Source organism: Gossypium raimondii, chromosome 9, assembly GCF_025698545.1.
Source record: "Gossypium raimondii isolate GPD5lz chromosome 9, ASM2569854v1, whole genome shotgun sequence".
NCBI classification, from domain to species: domain Eukaryota; kingdom Viridiplantae; phylum Streptophyta; class Magnoliopsida; order Malvales; family Malvaceae; genus Gossypium; species Gossypium raimondii.
Genome location: NC_068573.1, coordinates 209,911 through 235,285, shown reverse-complemented (window position 1 = coordinate 235,285; position 25,375 = coordinate 209,911). Strand labels below are relative to the sequence as shown.

Here is a 25,375-nt window from a genome sequence, read left to right as displayed (position 1 = left end):
TCAAATTAGCCATTTATCTACTAAATACTCACTATCTATTTCCATATCAAACCATACCTTAATGACAACATTCAAGCATATCAAAACGACGTTTCATAGCATCCATATTTATTCTCCATTCCAACTACCATCACTTAAGCACCAAAATGCCAAAAATAGCAACCATTAAAAGACCATCCATCCATGTTAACATAACCACCTAAATGACATAAACCAACCACTTCCCAATAGTACCAATCAACCAACATTTAAATACCATATTTACATTATGCACATCTTGTTCAAAACCTTTCCAAAATAAACTATATTTTGACTATATTGAGATCAATTTATCACATACCAGTTTGGCCATTTAAAGATACATTAACATATACCAAATTTGGTCATTTCAAAACATGCATCAATTTGACCATATTAACCACAACCAATAAGACATCAATAGTACTTTAAGTACCTCAAACCCAAGGCAACATTTCATGCCATAATCATAAACCAAAATGACATATACATGCCAAACTCATCAATTAAGCATTAAACATAGTCCACCTATACATGCCATTATAACCATGAATAAAGCATCAAAATCTGTTGATATAAACGATGGATAGTGTGATGGATTTCTGACTAGCTTCCAACCCGATCGAGCTTCCGATAATCTAAAAAGTAAAAGAAAGAAAACTACATAAGCAATGAATGCTTAGTAAGCTCATATAAACTTTAGTCATATCAATCCATTTCAAATACGAAATTTATACATATCAAGAATAATCCTATACCGATATCGCAAGATTCATGAAATCATATTCAACAACTCACAAAGTGACTAAACCCACAGCATCACATATACATATCATCCCTAGCAAAGTAGGATTTTAAATAACTTTAAACTCTTTCAAATTTTCTTATTTTCATTTGCATTTCATTACTTTCCATTCATTTACTTTCCTTAACTTAAATAACAACATCAATTCAACTCATCATTCCCTTTTTTTTTATCATTTTACACTTCAACTATGAACTTACTATTTCATTACCTTTCCACACCCGTTTCAAATGCATAACACAGAAGACATAAGCATATAATCAACTATAGCCATAAGCTAGTGCATTTAAACATAGCTCTTTTGGGAATTAACCACATGATAAATCATTTCATAAGAAATTTCATAATTAAAATCTTACCACTCTTTCATGAACACAAGCACATTTCCATTTGGGCTTTTACCATTTCAATGCAACTTATAAGTAAACATAAAACCATTCAACCAATAGCTTGGCACATGCCTAAGTATCAAACAACAACACATGTTAGCATACTTGAACATATTTCATATAAATTCAACATGTAACACTTAAGTTTATTACTCATCTCAACTTACATAATTTCCATGTATCATCATATCAAGGATGTTCATATATGTACATGTCATAATACACATCATTCTCTTACCATTTCTTATCTGAATAATGCCCGTTGAACCATTTAGAATACTGTTAGATACTCGAGATAGCTCACACATAGTGTGCTAACTCATATAATTGTAATCCGTCAATTCCTATACATATATGCTCACATGAGTTGTAAATCAGAATGCTCACACGAGCTGCAAATCATAATGCTCACATGAGCTGTGAAAATGGGCATGCTCACACGAGCTGTGGGTCGAAACGTAGCTATACGATGTTGCTTACACGAGCTGTGGAGTATCCGCAACACATGCCGGACCTCAACCATCGGTAAGACGTTCAGGACCAGCACCCGAATCATGTAAATCCTAATGACATGTCACTTGTATCCTACGAATTCCTAAGGTTCAAATGGGGCTCGGTAATCGTCGTACATAATTAGATTTATGTCGTTTCATAACACAATAAATTGCATACTAACATATATATATATTGATTTAATCACAATATATCAGATATTGACATTCAATTTAATCAAGATTATACAGAATACAGTTCATACAAACTTACTTGGCTAAATTGTAGAAATACCAAAGTTCAGGGGCATTTTGGTAATTTTTATTTTCCTTGATTTTCCACCCGATCTTGATCTACATTAATAATTTCATTAAATCTATTAATTTAGACAATAAAAAATTTCATTTTATGCAATTTAGTCATTTTTAATATTTTACAAAATTGCCCTTAAAGTTTTACTTTTATTCAATTTAATCCCTGATCCCAAAACATGCAAATTAACCATTTTTACCCAAAATTGAGTCTAGCCGAATACTCAAGGTATCTAAAACAGCCTATTCATGCAACAATTTCATATTAAATCCTTTTATTTTTACATTTTTAACAATTTAGTCCCTAATCAGAAAATTCATCACAAATCACATAATAAAATACTTTTAAATAACAACTAATATCTCAAATTCATCATTTAACATCTAAAATCACAAGGTTCATCAATGGAAATATTCAAAATCTTTAACAGTTTCAAAATCAAAGGTACGAACTAGTTAGACCTAGTTGCAACGATTTCAAAAACATAAAAATTATTAAAATTGGAGCCAAAATCACATACCATGCAAGCAATTTGTCCATGGCCTAAAGCTTCAGCTCAAACATTCATGGAGGTTCGGTTGATGAAGAAGAAAACTAAAAAGATGATAACCAATTAACCTTTTGTTTTATTTTAATTTAATATAATTATCAAATTACCATATTAACCTTAGTTAATAATTAAATAAAACATCAAATTCATGTCCATTATTGTCCACTAACACCTTGAATGGTCTAATTACCATTTAAGTCCCTTTTCCTTATTCAATTAACCATTTAATCACTCAAATCAAATAGTGATTAAATTTTATATATTTTACAATTTAGTCTTTTTAATTAATTAACTATCGAAATGTTAAAATTTTTCAACGAAAATTTAATACCACCTTAATAACACTCCGTAAATATTTATAAAAATATTTACGGCTCGGTTTATAGAAACGAGGTCCCAATACCTCATTTTCTAAAACCACTTGACCTTAGGGTCATACTGCTTAAACTTAATAAATTGCTTATAAACTATAATTTATCAAATCAAAAACCTTTTTAAAAACCACATTTGACTCGTAAATATTAAATAATAATACTTATAAACTTTCTCATGAATTTGGTGGCCCCGAAACCACTGTTTCCAACATCACTAAAAAACAGGTTGTTACATCCCGACCCCCTAAGATAAAAAAATTCCATTAAGACTCCTTTAAAATTTATAAAAATTTAAATTAATAAAGGTAAAATTACACTTGACCTCCTAAAATTAATAAAAATTTAATTTAATTTTTTAAAAATTATAAAATATAAATATCAAAATGATAAATTTATATTTTTACCATGGTAAACATATAGAATTTAACTTCCTCCCCTAAAATAATTTTCGACTTTGGCCCTGCAAATAAAACAACGCCGGCCCGCAGACATTTTGATTCTCATTCTCTGGGCAGCTCAATGTTATGAACGAACCCTGGTGTCGCCTGTTTAAATTCATTTTTTCATTTCTTATTGAAGAGAAAAACATAAATGTAACCAGTTCCGGCAGACTCATGGCGACACTTATCGGAAATCCACTCATCAAGGCTTTCTTTATTATTTTCCTGGTTTCAGCCGCCACCGCCACCGCCACCGCCACCGGCGACGCCCCCTTCATCATCGCTCACAAGAAGGCATCGCTGAACAGACTCAAATCCGGCGCCGAACGCGTCTCCGTTTCCGTCGACATCTACAACCAAGGCTTCACGTGGGTTTTTCTTTCCCTTTCCCTTTTTCTTCTATCTTTTCTTTCTTCCCTAATAGCTTTTATCCAGATCTACCTCTGATTTTTCAACCTAAGAGAAAATTCTACATTTTGAATAATCTTTAATTTTGAGTATGATTTCGAGTTATCACTTTCTCTTTGTAGCTTACTGTACAACCCAATTTTGCCCAAACCTGGGCCCAACAAATAAAACAATAATTAACCTAAAACTAACCCAAATACAACCCAAAACCCGAAGCCCAAAACACCCAAGCCCAATTTCATAAAAAAATCTGCCTAGGGTTTCAGAGACTGAAACCCTAGGCGCCGCCCTCTTTGACCTTTGGTCTCTGCCATCGCCACTCCGCGCCGCACCTACCACCACCTGCTCCCATCACCACTGGCATCTGCAAAGGAGAAAGAAGCAAGGAAAAAATATATATCAAAAACAGTAACAAAAATGGGCTATAAAAGCCGATTGTAACTCAATTTCAGGGTTTTTTTCTTCTTTTCCGACCTTTGTAACGCATATTAGTAGAGAAATATAGAAACAAAAAAGGATTTAAGGTGAATCCTTTTATTTTTCTTTCTTTTCTTTTCGTTTTTTATTTCGTTTTTCATCTTCTTTTTTTTGTTTTATATACATAAATAAAAATAAAGGGAAACGAAAAATAAAAGAAGAAGAAAACCTAACCAGTGCCGCCGGAGGAGGGGAAGCCGAATGGTTTAGCCCCCATTTTTGCCTCTTTGGTCCGTCTTTCGCGAGTTTTGGCCTTAGATCTATACTCTAGGGACGATCGGCTTCAAAAAAAGGGACCGAAAGGGTCCATTTTGGGACCTCCGGCCGCAACATACGGTGGCTCTACGGTGGAGACTCGCCGGAAGCCTGGGCCGGGCTATCTCCGGAGCCGGAGCCTGAGGGAGAGAAAACAGAGAGTTTCTCTCTTTTTTTTGAAAATGATTTTAAAATTGTATTTTAGTGTTTTTTTTTGTATTTATAGTAATTTTAAAACGGCACCGTTTTGAGTAATAGGGAATCCGCGCGTCGACCCGACCCGACCCGAAGGATCCGCGTGTTTTCGTTTAAGGGTCTATTTTGCGCGCGCAGTCCCTCCGACTTTGAAGCGCATTGCCATTCGGCCGTCTTTGCCTTTTTTGTTATTTTTAATTTAGCCCCACAATTTTATTTTTGCTTCAATCTGGTCCACTTCAACGCTGCGTTTTGGGGCTTTGGTTTATTTACTGTGTTGGTCCCTCTATGTGTGGCGCGTGTTGCAATTTAATCCTTTTAGTGTTTTTTTTTTTGAAATCGCCCAGTATTTATGTTTTTATTTCAATTTAATCTCTTTTTAGCAATTTTATTGTTTAATAATTATTTTAGTGTCATTATTATTATTATTATTATTATTATTATTATCATTACTGCTATTATTAATTATTATTGGCTTTATTTTCTGTTTATTTAATTTGTTACTATTATATTAATATATTAAGTAGTTTATATTAGTTTCAACTTCATTTTTATTTTTATATATATATATTTATGTATTATGCTTGCTCATATTTTATAATAGCTTACTTTTATATATGCATAAACGTATATATGTAAATATTTTATATATATTCTATAATTATATATCCATATGTATTGGTAAATCAATATATATATTTTCTATACATTTTATAAATACACGTATATAAAATATGCTTTCATACACCTTTATTATATATATACATTTACATACACTTTATACGTCCAAAATATATCTTGTACATATCCTTTACGTTTTATGACTCATATATACCTACACATATGTATTTTTATATATTTAATGATTATTATATATGTATATATGTATGTACATACATTTACATGACTTTTAAATATATAATAATTCAAACATGTACACTTACACACATTTTTTCATATTCTCATTATTTTATTTATATATATATGTGTTTATATATCTTTCATATTTGCATAATGTTGTTAATTTTGTTGATTTATTTGCATGTCTATTATTGTTTGTTCTCTTTCTTTAGTTCCTAATTATTTGTTATCTTGCCCTGATTATTTTTATTATTTATTGTTTGGCTTGTATCATTTTATTTACATTATCACCATTATTATTTTACATCCATTTTACTCGAATTTATTAAGAACAAAAAATTTTCAAAATAAAAGCAACACTCGGTATTTGGGATCTTCAAGAGAATCAAGCCCTAACGTATTGGGTTCCGATTTTCTTTTGCTGAATCTAAATAATCGAGGTTACTTTTTTTTTAAAAAAATAAAAGCTCATTATCGGGAATTCAATATGTCGTGTCCTAACGTATTGGATGTGACATGTTGCTTTTTCGAGATGAGGATTTTCTTAAAAACAACCAAGGCAATGTTCAATGTTTGAAATGTTGAGAAATTGTGCCCTAACGTATTGGGTTGCAATTTCCTCATCTAATTCGAATAATTGAATATCCTTTTTTAATTTTTATCGTAGGAGTTTTTTTTTATACGAGCAACCTATTTTATACAAGTCACTTTAAAACAAAGGATCGTATTTTAAATTTCTTTAAATTTTTTATTTTCGACATTAAGACATTATGTAATCAATTAGGTACCAATTTTGGGCGTATGCGTATCGAGGGTGCTAATCCTTCTTCGTGCGTAACCGACTCCCGAACTCGTTTTTCTAAATTTCGTGGACCAAACTTGTTGTTTTAATAAAATCAAATCATTTTATTAAAAATAACCACTTTTCAAGGTGATCCGATCACACCTTATTAAAAAAGGATTGGTGGCGACTCCCGTTTTTGTCTTCATTTTTCAAAACCCAAGTCGATCCCGTTTTATCAAAAAAAAATGGTTTCAACAGCTTGGCGACTCCGCTGGGGATTTTAAATAAGAGAGTCAAGCCACAAGTTGATTATTTTTTGTCTTTTTGTCGAAAATTGAAAATTTGGTTTAAATTTACGATCCTTTCATTGCATTTCATTCTTTATAGTTTTCATCATTGTGGTTTATAATTGCTCTGTTTGTTTAAATTTTGGCATCTTTTGCATTGCATTGTATGACCGTTGGTCACACCCTTTAAGTGGGAGTGAGAAGCTAGTCCTTCGTGAGGTTTTCACCTCCGTGCAGGATAGTGGATCGCTTTCGGGATACATCCGTACCTATGTCTTCATGAGATTTTCATCTCCGTGCAGCCATAGGGAAATGTATTCCCCTGAACCGAACTCGGTCCATATAAGCCTATAATGGGTGAGGATCGAGGAATCTGCTGGTTCGGGTACCTTTACTTTATAAGTCAAACCACATATAGTGAACTCTAGGAATCCACCCTAGGTAGAATCACTTCAAACCCCTAGTATATACCTAAATAGGTGCTTTATTATTTATTGCTTGTATTGGATTTTATTCTTATACTGATTTATTGTGTTTTGTTTTGACTGTATGGCATACATGGCATTTCATTATAAAAGCCGTTGATTCACATTCGGTTACTAGATAGAAAGCTAATCATGGAAAGTGAATTTCTTGATAAAGTGGAAGATAATGCGGTTGTCCGAATATGGTCAGAAAAAATGTAACTCGAGAAAGGAGACAGCTTGACGGAAGGGTACACATCAGAGTTATCGGACTTCACTTATATCAATGTAACTTAGAATAATTTCCGGGAGTTGAAAGAAATATGGGCCCAGTGGGATGATGAAGTCAAACAATTGTTTTACTCTAATTATGGTGACTTGCTTTATTTGCTTGATATTAACGTGGACGAGCATTTGTTTCGAACCCTGGCCCAATTTTGGAATCCCGCTTATAGTTATTTTACTTTTGGGGAGATAGACTTGGTGCCTACCATAGAGGAATATACAGCCTTACTGCGTTGCCCAAGGTTTCAGGCAAATAAAGTCTATTCTAAAGCCGTCAATGTCCCGACTTTTGTGAAGAAGCTAGTGAACATCTTGGGAATGAGTGAGCAATGGGTCTCAGCACGGGTCAAACAAAAAGGAGAAAACAAATGTATTCCCTGGAGAAGTCTGCGTGATTTGATTTTAGCTCATCCTGATACGAAGAAAAAAGTCGATGTTTTTGCTTTGAGCATTTATGGGCTGATGATTTTCCCTAGAGCGTTGGGATATATAGACGAGGCAGTTACTGATTTGTTTGATCGACTGGACAAGAGGGTCACACCTGTTCCAGCAATTTTGGCCGAGACATTTAGATCTTTAAGTGCGTGCCGAAGCGCGGGGGAAGGAAGATTCATTGGATGTACACAGCTCTTGTTAGTATGGTTCCACAATCACTTCTGGAAAGTGGATAAAGTCTCTTACCGAGTATTTTCTAAGAATTATTCTCCATTAAAGGAATTAGCAGCCATGCCAAGACGTGACAACATTACCATGGAAAGATGGATAGCGATTCTTCAAAATCTCAAAGATGAAGATGTTGAATGGAAAGCTCCTTGGATGGTGCCCGATGAAATCTTGTATCGATGTGGGAATTTCGACTGGGTCCCTTTACTTGGGATTTGGGGAGCTGTTGGCTATGTGCCATTGATGGTACTGAAACAATATGGGTCAAGACAGTTCGTGCCTGCCACCCAAGGACTAGCTCAGTGCGAGTTTTCGTATAAAGATGATGGTTACAAGAAGAAGATTCGAGAGATGACCAATGCTTGGAGGCAAACTCATCGGATGAAACGATTTACTGTGGGTGCGATGACAACCCTCGAGTATCATGGATGGTGAAGTAAGAGGATTAATGATAATATCCCCGGGCCAAGAGAAGATTGCGTTCGATCCATAGAGGAGCATTTGCAAATAGTTCCATCAGAATTAGAGATCATCAAACAGGACTTTGAAAAATGAAGTTTGGAATTGGAAAGGAAGATAAAGCAGCTAGAAGAGGAAAAGATGCGTTTGGGACTAGATGTCGATATCCACAAGTTGGAAGCTGAAAAGTTGAGGAAAGGGAAGAACAAGGCTGAACAGGATTTAGATAGTCTAAAAACAGATTATAAGAAGCTGCGTTTGTCACTGAGAACTGCGGGTTTAGGTAAAACATCAGAGCAATGGCGACAGGAGGTCAAAGAAGAAAAGGCCAAAGTTATTCAGTGGGAAAAGAAATTTCAAGACGCTCGAGCTCGAGAAAGCGTTTTGGAGAAAAATTTGTTAGAATGCCGAAATGAAGAAGCAAGATTAAAAGCCCAGATAGCTGAGTTAGAAAGGTCACTTCACTTGTGCTGTAGTCGTAACTCTATGATCGAGCTGAGAGCAAGTTTGAGCAAGAGTGAAGAATTGAAGGAAAAGATAGAAGAACTTGAAGACGCATTGCGAAATTCTAAATTACGAGTAGAATTTCTTGAAAGACGTAATGAACAGTACCAAGAGCAGCTCCATCATCTTCAAAGTCAGATTAGAGATAGAGATTACGTTATGGGCGAAGCTGTGACTCAAGTGCGGGAAGTGGCTGACCATCTGCAAACCTTAGCGGTTCAGGCCAATATACTGAGTTTGAAATATGAATCAGAGTCAAGTCGGGGTCGAGAGTTAGCTTGGCTCCTTAATAGGGTTAAGGCTTTGAGCATAAAGGAAAAGACGTATATGTAATCCACTTTATGTAAAGAAATTTGTTTTCTAACTAAGTTTTTCTAATGAAATTGAATTAGAATCAATGCCTTTTCTTTGCATTCATTCATCTGCATTTCATTTTATCATATGCATTAAAGTTTCAAAAATAATAATAATAATAAGAGCTCTAATTAATGACAGCTACCCTGGAAATCAACGAAAATCTGTCAACTAGATATCATTACGGTACTCGTCGGAGAACCAAAGAAATGGATCAAAGACTAGAGAAATTAGAGCAATTGTAAGAACAGATGCAAGCTCAGATGCAAGAAAAACTAGCCAAACTGCAGCAAGATATGGAAGCATCCCAAAGAGAATTATTGAATCAATTAAAACAGTTAACGGCTGGGGGGCACGATAAGGGGAAGAGCCCCGCGGTAAATTCTGGGGATGATCACGAAGACCCTGCCTACCCTCCAAGTTTCGCCCCAACTAATGTCCAGACGCAACCAGGGGTGTACCCACAGAGGGTACCTGTCGCTATTAGATCCCAATACCAAGTTGGTGCCCCAGCATCGATGAACTTCCCAACAGGTTCAGGCTTTAATCTCGAGGATAATCCTATTAATCCTGTGGTTCCAGATCTCGACGACACGGCAGAAATAGAGAAGACAAGAGTAGACCTGCCAAAACAATTAGAAGATCGTTGTAAATGGTTAGAAGAGAAGTTTCATGCCATGGAAAATACCGATTACCATCGAGGAGTAGACGCTAAAGATTTGACCCTGGTACCTGATCTGGTGCTCCCTCCTAAATTTAAAATGCCGGAGTTTGAAAAATACAACGGGACCAGTTGCCCCGAAGCCCATATCACTATGTTTTGTAGGAGGATGACGGGATACATCAACAATGACCCATTGCTGATTCATTGCTTCTGGGACAGTTTGATAGGGTCAGCGGCTAGATGGTACAACCAATTAAGTCGGGCCAACATTCATTCATGGAAGGATTTGGCACAAGCCTTTATGAAGCAGTATAGACATGTGATGGATATAGCACCCGATCAAATTGTATTGCAAAACATGGAAAAGAATCCTAATGAGATTTTCCGGCAATATACTCAGAGATGGAGGGAAGTGGCTACACAAGTTCAACCACCACTGTTAGAGAAAGAGATAACTATGCTTTTTACCAATACTCTAAAGGCTCCATTCCTCGGCCACATGTTAGGCAGTGCCACTAAAAGCTTTTCAGACATAGTGGTGTCTGGAGAAATGATAGAGAATGCCATAAGATGCGGCAAGATAGAAGCGGGAGAAAGTACTAAAAGGTCAGCACCAAGAAAAAAAGAGCATGAGATAAACAATACAAGCATATTTAACAAGGACCATTCTAACACAATCACGGTGGGACAAGCCAGGGCAGTAACCGCTAATCGGCAAGGTTCTTTGAAACAGGAATCTAATCCAAGGCCAAATGTAGAGAGACTTCAATTCACACCCATCCCAGTGACGTATAGGGAATTGTACCAGAACTTATTCGATGCACATGTGGTATCTCCATATTACCTGAAACCAATGCAACCCCCATACCCTAAGTGGTATGATGCAAACGCCCAATACGAGTATCACTCGGGGACCAAGGGGCATTTGATTGAAAACTGCACTGCATTCAAGAAGTTAGTTGAAAGACTTATCAATTTGGGGATCGTAAAGATAGGTGACTCATCAGAACCGAATGTAGCAGAGAATCCGTTGCCCAACCATGATAATAAAGGGGTAAATACAATAATTGAGTATGAAGGAAGGAGAGTCAAAGCCAACATAGCAGAGATAAAGACCCCCCTTGAATGGGTTTGGAAACAAATGATGAAAAGAGGTCTCATCAAGCAAGGTTCAATAGAAAGGCCTGAAGGAGCAAGGAAGTTTTGTGAATTCCATGCAGAAGAAAGCCATGACATCCAAGAATGCACCGAGTTCAGAACCATGGTGCAAAACTTAATGGATAACAAAGAATTGGAATTTTATGAAGAGATTAAGGGACTAGAAGAATGAGAGGTTTATGCTACAGAAGAAGGATATACGGGGAAAGCCCAAAAGGCTAATCACCCGGTGGTGATTATTGCAAAACCAATGAGCAGAGAATATGGAATACAAATAGCACCAAAGGTCATAATCCAGAAACCTGTATCCTTTCCCTACAAGGATAGCAAAAAGGTTCCTTGGAATTACGACTGCAATGTAACAATGCCAGGAGAGGAGAGCTTGGTAAATGCTTCAGGAGAGGATGAAGGATTCTATACACGAAGTGGAAAATGCTATGATCCGGCAAACGCAAGAGTGGAATCTGGAAAAGGAAAAGCCTTAGCGGTTGAATTGGGAGAAGCAAAAGCAGACAAAATTGAGACACGTGTCAACCAACTGAATTGAAAATGAGGCTAAAGAATTTCTAAAATTCTTAAAACATAGTGAGTACAGCGTGGTAGAACAATTACATAAGCAACCAGCTCGTATCTCGGTGCTTGAATTGCTTCTAAGTTCAGAGGTACATCGTAATACGTTGGTTAAGGTGCTAAATGAAACTTATGTTGCTAGCAATATCTCAGTGAATAAGTTGGACCGTTTGGTTAACAATATCAGTGCTGACAATTTCATTTTCTTTAATGATGATGAAATACCGTCGGGAGAAAGAGGAGCCACCAAAGCATTACATATCACTGCTCGCTGCGGGGAGTATACGTTAGCAGGAGTGCTAATTGATAACGGATCAGCCTTGAATGTTTTACCCCTATCTACCTTAAATAGGTTACCGGTGGATAGTTCCCACATGAAATCATGCCAAAATATAGTGAGAGCATTTGATGGTACCGAAAGGAAGGTGATGGGAAGAATAGAAATACCCCTCTTGATTGGCCCGAATACATACGAAGTGGATTTCTTAGTGATGGATATCAAGCCTTCGTATAATTACTTGCTGGGGAGACCATGGATTCATTCAGCAGGGGCGGTGCCTTCATCATTGCACCAGAAGTTGAAATTAGTGACAAAAGGCCGGTTAATTACGATCGACGCTGAGGAAGACATCATTGCATCGGTAACCAGTGACGCACCATATTTGGGAACAGATGAGGAGGCAATCGAATGTTCCTTTCGATCCTTAGAGTTTGTAAATGTGACCTCTGATATTGAGGGAAAGAGGATCCCAATGCCCAGCGTGTCTAGAGCCACGAAGATGGGATTACAAATGACAGTTGGGAAAGGAGCTGTGCTTGGAAGAGGACTGGGAAAATGCCTTCAAGGAAGGATAGAGGCACCAATGGTGAAGGACAAACAGGACCGCTTTGGTTTAGGATTTAAACCAAATGCTAAGCAAAGAAGGAAAGAGTTAGAGAAAAGACAAGAGAGGAGGAAGGCGCGTTTGAATGGAGAAGAAGTTGATTGGGAACCTATGTCTTTCCCCCACATATCTAGGACCTTCGTATCTGGAGGAACTATGTATTCTGGACTGAGGACTCCAAGAAGGAAGACCACAAAGGAAATATTAGGAAACCTTAACATCAATGCCATATTTGAAGAAGAATCTGAAGAAGGAAGTACATCAGGCATTTATCCCTTTGAACCTGGGAGTGTTTTAAACAATTGGACTGCAGAAGAAATACCTGAAGTTTTTAGAGCTTTTCCAGAGTAATATTCAAAACATACTAATTATTTTAAGCCTAGAGAAAATGAAAACCTTTTGTGAACTGAAATGAGCTTATATTTGAACATTGTGACTTCAATGAAATATATCTTCGCATTTTCTTTTTAAGTATATATTCTTTTAAAATTCTTTTCATTCTTTCGTATGAATAGTCATCTTGGATGCTTATATTCCAAACCATTCTTTCATTCATGGCCATACTAAATAAGAATCCTTAAATTCATACATTCCTTGTACATTCTTTGGTACTTATAACAGGTTCCAAGATATCGATGACATGAATGACTCTACTATGAACTTAGAGAACCCTTTTGAACGAGATATGTGTTTAGAGGAATCTCAAGATTTTGAAGATAACATAGATTGCAATCTATCTCCGGACTTGTTGAGGATGGTAGAGCAGGAAGAGAAACAAATCCTACCTCACGAAGAGACGATAGAGACGATGATCCTGGAAGAGGGAAAGGTGGTGAAGATTGGCACATGCATAGCTGAAGAAGTAAAACAAGATCTTATTGAGTTGCTTTGAGAGTTAAAAGATGTCTTTGCATGGTCATACCAAGATATGCCTGGATTAAGTACTGATATCGTAGTTCACCGTCTTCCTATAAAGGAGGATTGCAAGCCCATTCAGCAAAAACTTCGAAGAATGGGCGGATGTCGTATTAAAAATAAAAGAGGAAGTGCAAAAGCAATTCGATGCTGGATTCCTGCAAGTAGTTAAATACTCCGAATGGGTAGCCAACATCGTACCCGTCCCTAAGAAAGATGGGAAGGTATGAATGTGTGTAGATTACAGAGACTTAAATAAAGCTAGCCCAAAGGATAATTTTCCCTTGCCTCATATCGACACTCTGGTAGATAACACGGCGGGACACTCACTATTTTCTTTTATGGATGGCTTCTCGGGATATAACCAAATTAAGCTGCATCCTGACGATATGAAGAAAACTACATTCATAACCCTATGGGGAACTTTCTGCTATAAAGTGATGCCATTTGGATTGAAAAATGCGGGAGCCACATACCAAAGAGCCATGGTGACCCTTTTCCATGATATGATGCATAGAGAAATAGAAATCTATGTGGATGACATAATTGCAAAATCTAGAACAGATGAGAAGCATATACAAGTCTTAAGAAAACTCTTTATACGGTTAAGAAAGTTCCAACTAAAGCTTAACCCAGCCAAATGTACTTTCGGAGCTAGATCGGGAAAGTTGCTAGGATTTGTAGTCAGTGAAAGAGGGATTGAGATTGACCCATATAAAGTCAAGGCCATACAAGAATTGCTTCCTCCGCGCACTCAGAATGAAGTTCGAGGTTTTCTAGGAAGATTGAACTATACTGCCAGGTTCATTTCACAGTTAACGGAGAAATGCGACCCCATCTTTCGTCTCCTTAAGAAACATAATCCGGGAGTATGGGATGAGGAGTGCCAAAAGCTTTGACAAGATTAAGTATTACTTGTCCAATGCTCCGATCTTGATTCCACCACCTTGGACAAACCGCTCATACTGTATTTGGCAGTGTTTGAAAATTCCATGGGATGCGTGCTGGGTCAACATGATGAATCAGGACGAAAGGAAAGAGCAATTTACTATCTTAGTAAGAAGTTCACCGAATGCGAAACAAGATATTCACCAATCGAGAAATTATGCTGTGCCCTAATCTAGACAACTCGGAGACTGAGACAGTACATGTTGTACCATACGACCTGGTTAATCTCCAAATTGGACCCTCTGAAATACTTGATGGAGTCAACCGCTCTGAATAGAAGGATGGCCCGATGGCAAATTCTTCTATCTGAATTTGACATAGTCTATGTGAACCAGAAGGCGGTCAAATGGAGTGCAATAGTGAAATTCCTAGCAAGTAGGGCTCTGGATGATTATGAGCCATTGAACTTCGATTTCCCAAATGGGATTTGATGTATGTTGCAATTGTAGAGAAAGATTTCCAAGAAGATGGTCCTTGGAAGTTAAGTTTTGACGGAGCTTCAAATGCTATAGGCAACGGAATTGGGGCAATACTCGTGTCTCCTAGTGGAGATAATATTTCACTAGCAAATTGGACTTTGACTGCACAAATAACATGGCTGAGTATGAAGCTTGCATTATGGGCATCTGGGCAGCCATAGAGCGGAAAATTAAGGTGCTAGAGGTATACGGGGACTCTACATTAGTAATTTACCAACTCAAAGGGGAATGGGAAACAAGAGACCCGAAGTTGGTCCGCTACCGAAAATTGATTATGGAGTTGATTGAGAATTTGATAATGTCACCTTTAGTTACCTCCCACGAGATGAAAACCAGATGGCAGATGCTTTGGCCACTTTAGCCTTCATGTTTAAAGTGAACAAATTAGAAGATATGAAGCCTACCCAGATCAGCTTCTATGAGGCTCCAGCCCATTGTTGCAACATTGACAATGAAGAGGAAAAGGATGATCACCCTTGGTACCATGACATATTACGATATGTGAAGAGTCGTGAGTACTCTGATCATGCGACAGAAAATGATAAGAAGACATGAAGGAGATTAGCCATTGACTATGTCCTAAATGGGGAAATTTTGTATAAAAAGGGAAAAGATCAAGTATTGTTGAGGTGTGTGGATGCTGTCGAGGCAAAAGAAATTTTGGAAGAAGTGCATGAAGGTATCTGCGGAACGCATGCCAACGGCTTCACAATGGCCAGACAAATTATGAGATTTGGGTACTATTGGTCCACCATGGAAGGGGATTGCATTAGTTATGCCAAAAAGTGTCATAAATGTCAAATTTATGGTGACAAAATGCATGCACCACCTTCACCCCTTCACGTTATGGTTTCTCCATGGCCGTTTTCCATGTGGGGAATGGATGTCATCGGGCCAATATCTCCAAAGGCTTCTAATGGGCATCGGTTTATCTTTGTGGTTATTGATTACTTCACTAAATGGGTGGAGGCTGCTTCATATGCTAATGTTACAAAGTCAGCAGTTAGTAAATTCTTAAAAAAAGAGATTATATGTCGGTATGGGATGCCAGAAAGGATCATATCTGACAATGCGCTAAACTTGAACAACAACTTAATAGCGGAAGTTTGTAGTCAGCTCAAGATCAGACACCATAATTCATCACCATACCTCCCAAAAATGAATGAGGCCGTGGAAGCAGCAAACAAAAATATCAAGAAGATTGTAGGGAAAATGACTGAAACCTACAAGGACTGGCACGAGAAACTACCTTTCGCTCTCTTGGCGTGTCGTACCTCTGTTAGGACTTCTACTGGGGCAACACCATTTTCTTTAGTCTACGGGATGGAGGCAGTTTTACCCATAGAAGTTGAAATCCCTTCTCTCCAGGTATTAACTGAACTAAAGTTGGATGAGGCCGAATGGGTTCAATCTCGATATGATCATTGAACTTGATAGAAGAAAAGAGACTAAAAGTTATTCGTCACGGTCGGATGTATCAAAAGCGAATGATGCAAGCCTATAACAAAAAGTTTGTCCCGGAGAATTTCACGAGGGGGACCTAGTGTTGAAAAGATTCTTCCTCTACAAAAGATTTTAGAGGAAAATTGATGCCAAATTGGGAAGGTCCTTATGTTGTAAAGAAGGCCTTTTACGGAGGAGCTTTGATCTTGAGCGAGATGGATGGTAAAACTTGCCAAATCCTGTGAACTCAGATTCAGTCAAGAAATACTTCACTTGAAGGAGGAGGACCAAAGTGAAAACCTGTAAAGGGCATTCAAAAAAAAAAGGAGAGGCCAAGGTGAAAACCCGTAAAGGGCGCCTTGAGACCAAAGGGGATTTGAGTTGAAAACCTAAAAAGGCGGCTCAAATTTTGAGAAGACATATGGTGATCGAAGCAGCTCAAATTTTGATCAAGATCTGGGGTATGTGGTGGTCTCGATATACCTAAATCAACAAGGAAAGGGTAGACGACATCTTGGGGTATCGACAAAACCACAGAGATTCCTAAACACATATCAAATTCAGAATGGTTTTCAGAAAGCTTATGCAGGGAAACTCGTGCTGCGATATCCTGGGCACCTGTCGTCATCTTATTCATTTTGAATCTTGGGAAAAGTTGTTGTCTCGATTAATGTATTCATCTCAAGCTTTGCTCCTAATAAAATTCCATCTTGTCCATCGTCTTTTCTCATTTTATCTTAGCAAAATTTGCTATCTTGATTAACTTATTCATTTCGAGATTTGTTCCCAATAAAATTTTGTTTGTCCATTACGATAATCTTTTTCAAACATTTGAAATAACAACTATTAATGAACTGAATGTTTAAGCAAATGGAGTTTTACATATTACTCTAGAAATTTCTAAATGATGAAGGAACCTGGAACAGGACTGTTGTTTAGAGCACACCAAATTCAAAGTGCCTACAAGGGAAAAGTCTAAGTCAGGACTATCCTTTCAAACTTTGTTGTCCAAACAATGATTGAACAAAATGAGGAGATGTCATGTTGGTGACAAGGCTTCAATGATTACCGAATGATAAGAAGAGGTTCTTCGGAAAATGAAATTTTGCAATTATGCATAAACTTTTGGTGCGACGCCCTAGAAATGGTGTAAATAGCCAGGAAAATTCAGATCCTGTACTCCTAATTTACAGTAGGAGGATGATGGTTTTCAATTTTATGTCCCAAATTACGATGGGCTTAACCTTGAAAATCACAATGAGTTGAACTTTGAAGAATATAGTGGGGGCAATCCGACCAAGTAAGAGATGAACATTACCAACCGGACAAGATAGCATTCGGGCGCGTTGGCAATAAGGACTTATTGAGCAAGGAGCAATAACAACTCAAACATTGAAAGATCATTTTGCATTCATGCATATGCATTTAGCCAGGGTATTTTGATTCATTTTTATCATAATCACTAGGCATAAATAGGTTCATATAGGTCATGTTCCCCAAAGAACAGATCAATGAAGATGGCAGATCTTGCTTTCCTGAGTTGACAGGAGCAGATCGAAGTAACCATAGATTGCAATTAAAAAGATCGAAGCCACAACGGCGAATCTTACTTTCGAGCGATGTTTGAAGCCACAACGGCGAATCTTACTTTCGAGCGATCGAAGCAGTTAAAGCTACAACGGCGAGTCTCACTTCCCATTGCAATTTAAAAGATCGAAGCCACAACGGCAAATCTTACTTTCGAGCGATCGTGGAGCAGTTGAAGCTACAACGGCGAATCTCACTTCCCATTGCAATTTAAAAGATCGAAGCCTGGCGGCGAATCTTACTTCCAGCGATGCAACGAAGCAGTTGAAGCTACAATGGCGAGTCTCACTTCCCATTGCAATTTAAAAGATCGAAGCGAGCGGCGAATCTTACTTTCGAGCGATCAATGAGCAGATTGAAGCTACAACGGCGAGTCTCACTTCCCATTGCAATTAAAAGATCGAAGCCACAACGGCGAATCTTACTTTCGAGCGATGCAACGGAACAGTTGAAGCTACAACGGCGAGTCTCACTTCCCATTGCAATTTAAAAGATCGAAGCGAGCAGCGAATCTTACTTTCAAGTGATGCGGTGAACAGTTGAAGCTACAACGGCGAGTCTCACTTCCCATTGCAATTTAAAGATCGAAGCCACAATGGCGAATCTTACTTCGAGCGATGCAATAGAGCAGATTGAAGCTACAACGGCGAGTCTCACTTCCCATTGCAATTTAAAGATCGATTCTCACTTCCCATTGCAATTTAAAGATCGAAGCCTGGCGAATCTTACTTCCAGCGATCTGTGAGCAGATTGAAGCTACAACGGCGAGTCTCACTTCCCCATTGCAATTTAAAAGATCGAAGCCACAACAGCGAATCTTACTTTCAGGCGATGCAGCAAAATAGATTGAAGCTACAATGGCGAGTCTCACTTCCCCATTGCAATTTAAAAGATCGAAGCCACAACGGTGAATTTTACTTCCAGGCGATGCAACGGAACAGATTGAAGCTACAACAGCGAGTCTGACTTCCCCATTGCAATTTAAAAGATCGAAGCCACAACGGCGAATCTTACTTTCAGGCGATGCAGCGGAACAGATTGAAGCTACAACGGCGAGTCTCACTTCCCCATTGCAATTTAAAAGATCGAAGCCACAACAACGAATCTTACTTCCAGGCAATGCAATGAAACAGATTGAAGCTACAACAGCGAGTCTCACTTCCCCAACATTGCAGTCAAATAGATTGAAGCTACAACAGCGAGTCTCACATCATTGGCGATGCAACGGAACAGATTGAAGCTACAACAGCGGATCTTACTTCCCTAACATTGCAATTAAAAAGATCGAAGCCACAACGGCGAATCTTACTTTCAGGCGATGCAGCGAAACAGATTGAAGCTACAACGGTGAATCTCACTTCCCCGACATTGTAATTTAAAAGATTGAGGCCACGACGGCGGATCTTACTTACTTAGCGATGCAGCGAAACAGATTGAAGCTACAACGGCGAATCTCACTTCCCCGACATTACAATTTAAAAGATTGAGGCCACGACGGCGGATCTTACTTCCAAGCGATCTAGAGGAACAAATTGAAGCTACAATGGCGGATCTCACTCCCTCGACATTGTAATTTAAAAGATTGAGGCCACGACGGCAGATCTTACTTCCAAGCAATGCAGCGGAACAAATTGAAGCTACAATGGCGAATCTCACTCCCCTGACATTGCAATTAAAAGATTGAGGCCACAACGGCAAATCTTATTCCTAAGCAGGTACAGTGGAACAGATTGAAGCTACAATGGCGAATCTCGCTTCCCTGACATTTTAAACAGATTGAAGATGGCAAACTGTATCACTCTGAAACTGCAGTAGAACAGATCATGGCAAGTCTTATCTCCCTGACGTTGCAGTGGAATAGACTAAAACCACGAATCTCGTCCCCGAAGTTGATTGAAGCTACAAGTCAGGTCTCCTTGAAGTGCAGTGGAGTGGAGTCAAGCGACGAGACACAGTGGACTAGGATAAAGCTACTTGAAGAGGAGAAGCGTCAAAAGAAGTCAAAACTCGGTGAGACCAGGCAAAATTGGTCTTTCTTAGTCTTTGCTTCATTCCCGTTACACGACAACGAGCAAAGAGGGGCAGCTGTACAACCCAATTTTGCCCAAACCTGGGCCCAACAAATAAAACAATAATTAACCTAAAACTAACCCAAATACAGCCCAAAACCCGAAGCCCAAAACACCCAAGCCCAATTTCATAAAAAATCGCCTAGGGTTTGAGATGAAACCCTAGGCGCCGCCCTCTTTGACCTTTGGTCTCTGCCATCGCCACTCCACGCCGCACCTACCACCACCTGCTCCCATCACCACTGGCATCTGCAAAGGAGAAAGAAGCAAGGAAAAAATATATATCAAAAACAGTAACAAAAATGGGCTATAAAAGCCGATTGTAACTCAATTTTAGGGGCTCTTTTTTTTTCTTCTTTTTCCGACCTTTGTAACTCATATTAGCAGAGAAATATAGAAACAAAAAAAGATTTAAAGTGAATCCTTTTATTTTTCTTTCTTTTCTTTTCGTTTTTCATCTTTTTTTTGTTTTATATACATAAATAAAAATAAAGGGAAATGAAAAATAAAAGAAGAAGAAAACCTTACCAGTGCCGCAGGAGGAGGGGAAGCCGAATGGTTTAGCCCCCATTTTTGCGTCTTTGGTCCGTCTTTCGCGAGTTTTGGCCTTAGATCTATACTCTAGGGACGATCGGCTTCAAAAAAGGGACGAAAGGGTCCATTTTGGGACCTCCGGCCGCCACATCTTGTGGCTCTGCGGTGGAGACTCATGAAGCTTTGGTAGGGCTATCTCGGGCCGAGCTGAGGAGAGAAAACAGAGAGAGTTTCTCTTTTTTTTGAAAATGATTTTAAAATTGTATTTTAGTGTTTTTTTGTATTTATAGTAATTTTAAAACGGCACCGTTTTGAGTAATAGGAATCCGTGCGTCGACCGACCCTACCAAGGATCCGCGTGTTTTCGTTTAAGGGTCTATTTTCTGTGATCCTCCGACTTTGAAGCGCATTGCAATTCGATCGTCTTTGCCTTTTTGTTATTTTAATTTAGCCCCATAATTTTATTTTTGCTTCAATCTGGTCCACTTCAACGCTGCGTTTTGGGGCTTTGGTTTATTCTTGTTTTGGTCCCTCTATGTTTGGCGCGTGTTGCAATTTAATCCTTTTAGTGTTTATTTATTTGAAATCGCCATTTATGTTTTTATTTCAATTTAATCTCTTTTAGCAATTTTATTGTTTAATAATTATTTTAGTGTTATTATTATTATTATTATTATTATTATTATTATTATTATCATTACTGCTATTATTAATTATTATTGGCTTTATTTTCTGTTTATTTAATTTGTTACTATTATATTAATATATTAAGTAGTTTATATTATTTTCAACTTCATTTTATTTTTTATATATATATTTATGTATTATGCTTGCTCATATTTTATAATAGCTTACTTTTATATATGCATAAACGTATATATGTAAATATTTTATATATATTCTATAATTATATATCCATATGTATTGGTAAATCAATATATATTTTCTATACATTTTATAAATACACGTATATAAAATATACTTTCATACACCTTTATTAAATATATACATTTACATACACTTTATCGTCCAAAATATATCTTGTACATATTCTTTACGTTTTATGACTCATATATACCTACACATATGTATTTTTATATATTTAATGATTATTATATATGTATATATGTATGTACATACATTTACATGACTTTTAAATATATAATAATTCGAAACATGTACACTTACACACATTTTTTCATATTCTCATTATTTTATTTATATATATGTGTTTATATATATTTCATATTTGCATAATGTTGTTAATTTTGTTGATTTATTTGCACGTTTATTATTGTTTGTTCTCTTTCTTTAGTTCCTAATTATTTGTTATCTTGCCTGATTATTTTTATTATTTATTGTTTGGCTTGTATCATTTTATTTACATTGTCACCATTATTATTTTACATCCATTTTACTCGAATTTATTAAGAACAAAAAATTTTCAAAATAAAAGCAACACTCGGTATTTGAGATCTTCAAGAGAATCAAGCCTTAACGTATTGGGTTCCGATTTTCTTTGCTGAATCTAAATAATCGAGGTTACTTTTAAAAAAAAAATAAAAGCTCATTATCGGGAATTCAATATGTCGTGTCCTAACGTTTTGGATGTGACATGTTGCTTTTTCGAGATGAGGATTTTCTTAAAAACAACCAAGGCAATGTTCAATGTTTGAAATGTTGAGAAATTGTGCCCTAACGTATTGGGTTACAATTTCCTCATCTAATTCGAATAATTGAATATCCTTTTTTAATTTTTATCGTAGGAGTTTTTTTTATACAAGCAACCTATTTTATACAAGTCATTTTAAAATAAAGGATCGTATTTTAAATTTCTTTAAATTTTTTATTTTCGACATTAAGACATTATGTAATCAATTAGGTACCAATTTTGGGCGTATCGAGGGTGCTAATCCTTCCTCGTGCGTAACCGACTCCCGAACCCGTTTTTCTGAATTTCGTGGACCAAACTTGTTGTTTTAATAAAATTAAATCATTTTATTAAAAACAACCACTTTTCAAGGTGATCCGATCACACCTTATTAAAAAAAGGATTGGTGGCGACTCCCATTTTTGTCTTCATTTTTTAAAACTCAAGTCGACCCCGTTTTATCAAAAAATGGTGTCAACACTTACAATGTGGTTTTAGACACTGCATGATACTGATAAGCAGCTGATTTACATGAGAGAAGAGATTCTTCTTTTTAGGTGATTCAAATTAAACGTAAATTGACAAGAAGCAAATTTGAAGCGTAATTCATTTTATAGGTATTGTGTTCTGACAGAAAAGGGATCAAATTACAATTATTTTAATAAATAGAAGAAGATTTACAAAAATTTTCATTGTTTTTAACCTTTATGACTAGAGAATTTTGCTACTCTTCTTCAGCGTGCATGGTTAAATTTTCTTTCTTTCTTTGTATAATTTTCCTGCTCTAGCAGTTTGCCTGTTTCTTAAATTTTCAAATTTTACTGTCAATTCGTTTACTAACCCCGTTGATTATATGATTTTACTTGGAGGTTAATTTACTCTATGAGTATGATCCATATGATGCTTGAATAATATTGATGAAAGATTTCATGGACTTCTGCTGTGGTAAATATGAAGACCTAGCATTGTATATTTTCCCCTTTTCTGCCTGTGTTCCTTTGAACTCAAATGTGAATTTTTTTCTTGTGCATTTTATGTTGTGGGATATTACCTTACTTGAGAAATTATCTGTGGGGGAAAAAATTTCAGGGCGGCATATGATTTGAGTCTCATTGATAATAGCTGGCCTCAAGATGCTTTTGATATTGTCAATGGCAACACTTCACATTCATGGCAGAAGCTTGATGCGTTAGTATTTCCCTCCTCTAATTCTATTTGATATGTTCTGTGTTGATTGAATTAATTAAATTGCAAAAACTTTATGAACCGCAGCGGTGGTCATCTATCACATTCATTTGAATTAGAGGCCAAAAGGAAAGGAATGTTTCATGGTGCTCCAGCAGTCATATATTTCCGAATTCCCACCAAGTCTGTTCAACAGGTTTGAGATTCATAACAGAGTTCTATTTCCCTCCCTCAAGATATAAGGGATAAGAGGGTGAAAAGAGTTTGATGATCTAACTCATTATTTTGTTTTTAGGAGGCGTATTCAACTCCAATCTTTCCCTTAGATATCCTTGAGGAAAGACCGCCTGAGAAGAAGTTTGAGTGGGTAAGTTTTGTTTGGACTAACAGTAACCAACAATCAAGCTATTCAGTATTCGGTGTCTTTTCCCTGTTTCTCACGTCACTAAAGCCTTTCTGTTTATTTTTTTTTGGGAACTCCCTCTGTTCATGATGGAACTTGAAGGCTAAGGTATGAAATGTTACTACGTATGCTAAGCTAATCATGCATGTGCCTATTTGTTGGAATTATTTGCAATTTGGATAAATTCATAGTATCGGCCATTCTTAACTTTTGTCTCTCATAGTTTGATTTACAGATCCCATAAACTACTTACTGACTTTCGAATAAATATGAACCTTCGGTTTATGCAGAGGTTGATGGCTAAGTATGGGTCTCAAATCTCCGTGATATCAATTGTGGTTCTGTTCATCTACCTGATAATAACCCCATCCAAAGCAAGCAAGAAGAAGCGCTAAAATAGAGTGTCTCCACTTAATGCACAACATCCTTTCTTTCCTTGTTTCTGTTTGCAGTTAAAATAGGGTCTTTGGTTGTGTCTACACTTGATTGAAACAGCTAATGGATAGTACTTAGGAGCATGATTTCATTTCATGCTACGTACACATCACTTGTATCGTAGGGGATTTAGGACAAAACTCTATCAGCATGCCTGCATGTGACAGCGACATCGTATCTCATTTTGCAGTTGTAATCGTTACGAGGGGAATGGCCTGCGGTTTAAACATATGTTCTTGTACAATGCCCTTTTTATTGTCTTAACACTGGTAATCTAGTAATGGCGACCAAGACACCGTCCCCCCCCCCCCCATATTTCATCTGATGGGACTAATTTGAAATGGCTGGGGCAAGGGGTGTTGGTCTCTGGATCTACAACTACAAAGCCTGCTATATGGATGAGCTAGTAAAGGATCAATGTGGGTTTGAAATTATATTTGTTTGATTGGGAATTCTAATACTTTTTTAAAGATAAATGAATAATTTTTAAAGATAATATGTGAAAAGTGAATGTGGATGTTGAAAATATTAAAAAGAAATCGATAGTAAGTTTTTTTTTTTTTGAGTAAAATACTTATGATCTTATTAATTTGCTTCTATTCCAAAATTAGTATTTTTTGTCATTTTGACTTGTGATTGAAGAGTTTTATCTATCTATTAGATTTGTAGTACCTGGCAAAAAATTATATATCCAATATTCTTATTAAAAATTGTAAATTTTATTAATTTATAAAAGTACAAAAACAAAATAATACTTTCATAATAGTATAATTTATTTTATTAAAAGAATTTTTGAAAAATTTTCATTTGAGTGATACTAGATTTATAAGAGGTTTTATTATAATTAAATTATGACACTTACAATAAAGATGAAAAAAATTTATGTACCAAATATATATTTTGTTAAAATTGATATTAAGAACAAACGAGTTGAAATGGTGAAGTTTAAGTCCAAAAAGAAAAGGAAGAAATGGTAAAGTTAAGGCATTGACAACTATGATGTTTTAGGATTGAAGTTTAAGTCCAAAAAGAAAAGGAAGAAATGGTAAAGTTAAGGCATTGACAACTATGGTG

The 25,375-nt window shown here is 36.7% G+C and overlaps 1 protein-coding gene and 1 long non-coding RNA gene across 7 annotated transcripts; one reads left to right on the top strand and one right to left on the bottom strand.

Moving 5' to 3' along the window:
* Positions 1-359: 359 nt before the first annotated feature.
* LOC105798015 (uncharacterized) lies at positions 360-4,698 on the bottom strand. 6 transcript variants are annotated; one of them, XR_008189140.1, is made up of 6 exons: positions 4,440-4,692; positions 3,345-4,152; positions 2,537-2,610; positions 1,978-2,057; positions 1,183-1,284; positions 360-656 (listed from the first exon to the last, which is right to left on the bottom strand). It is a non-coding gene; the product is annotated as an uncharacterized LOC105798015 (long non-coding RNA). The 6 variants fall into 6 exon arrangements; XR_008189139.1 differs by having other exon boundaries at positions 1,183-2,057; XR_008189138.1 differs by having other exon boundaries at positions 360-1,284.
* LOC105798013 (uncharacterized) lies at positions 3,465-24,530 on the top strand. The gene is made up of 6 exons (XM_052621510.1): positions 3,465-3,748; positions 23,368-23,466; positions 23,551-23,659; positions 23,759-23,830; positions 23,969-23,974; positions 24,157-24,530. Exons 1-6 carry the CDS (start codon positions 3,465-3,467, stop codon positions 24,259-24,261), a joined length of 675 nt encoding a protein of 224 aa, XP_052477470.1. The 3' UTR covers positions 24,262-24,530.
* Positions 24,531-25,375: the final 845 nt, after the last annotated feature.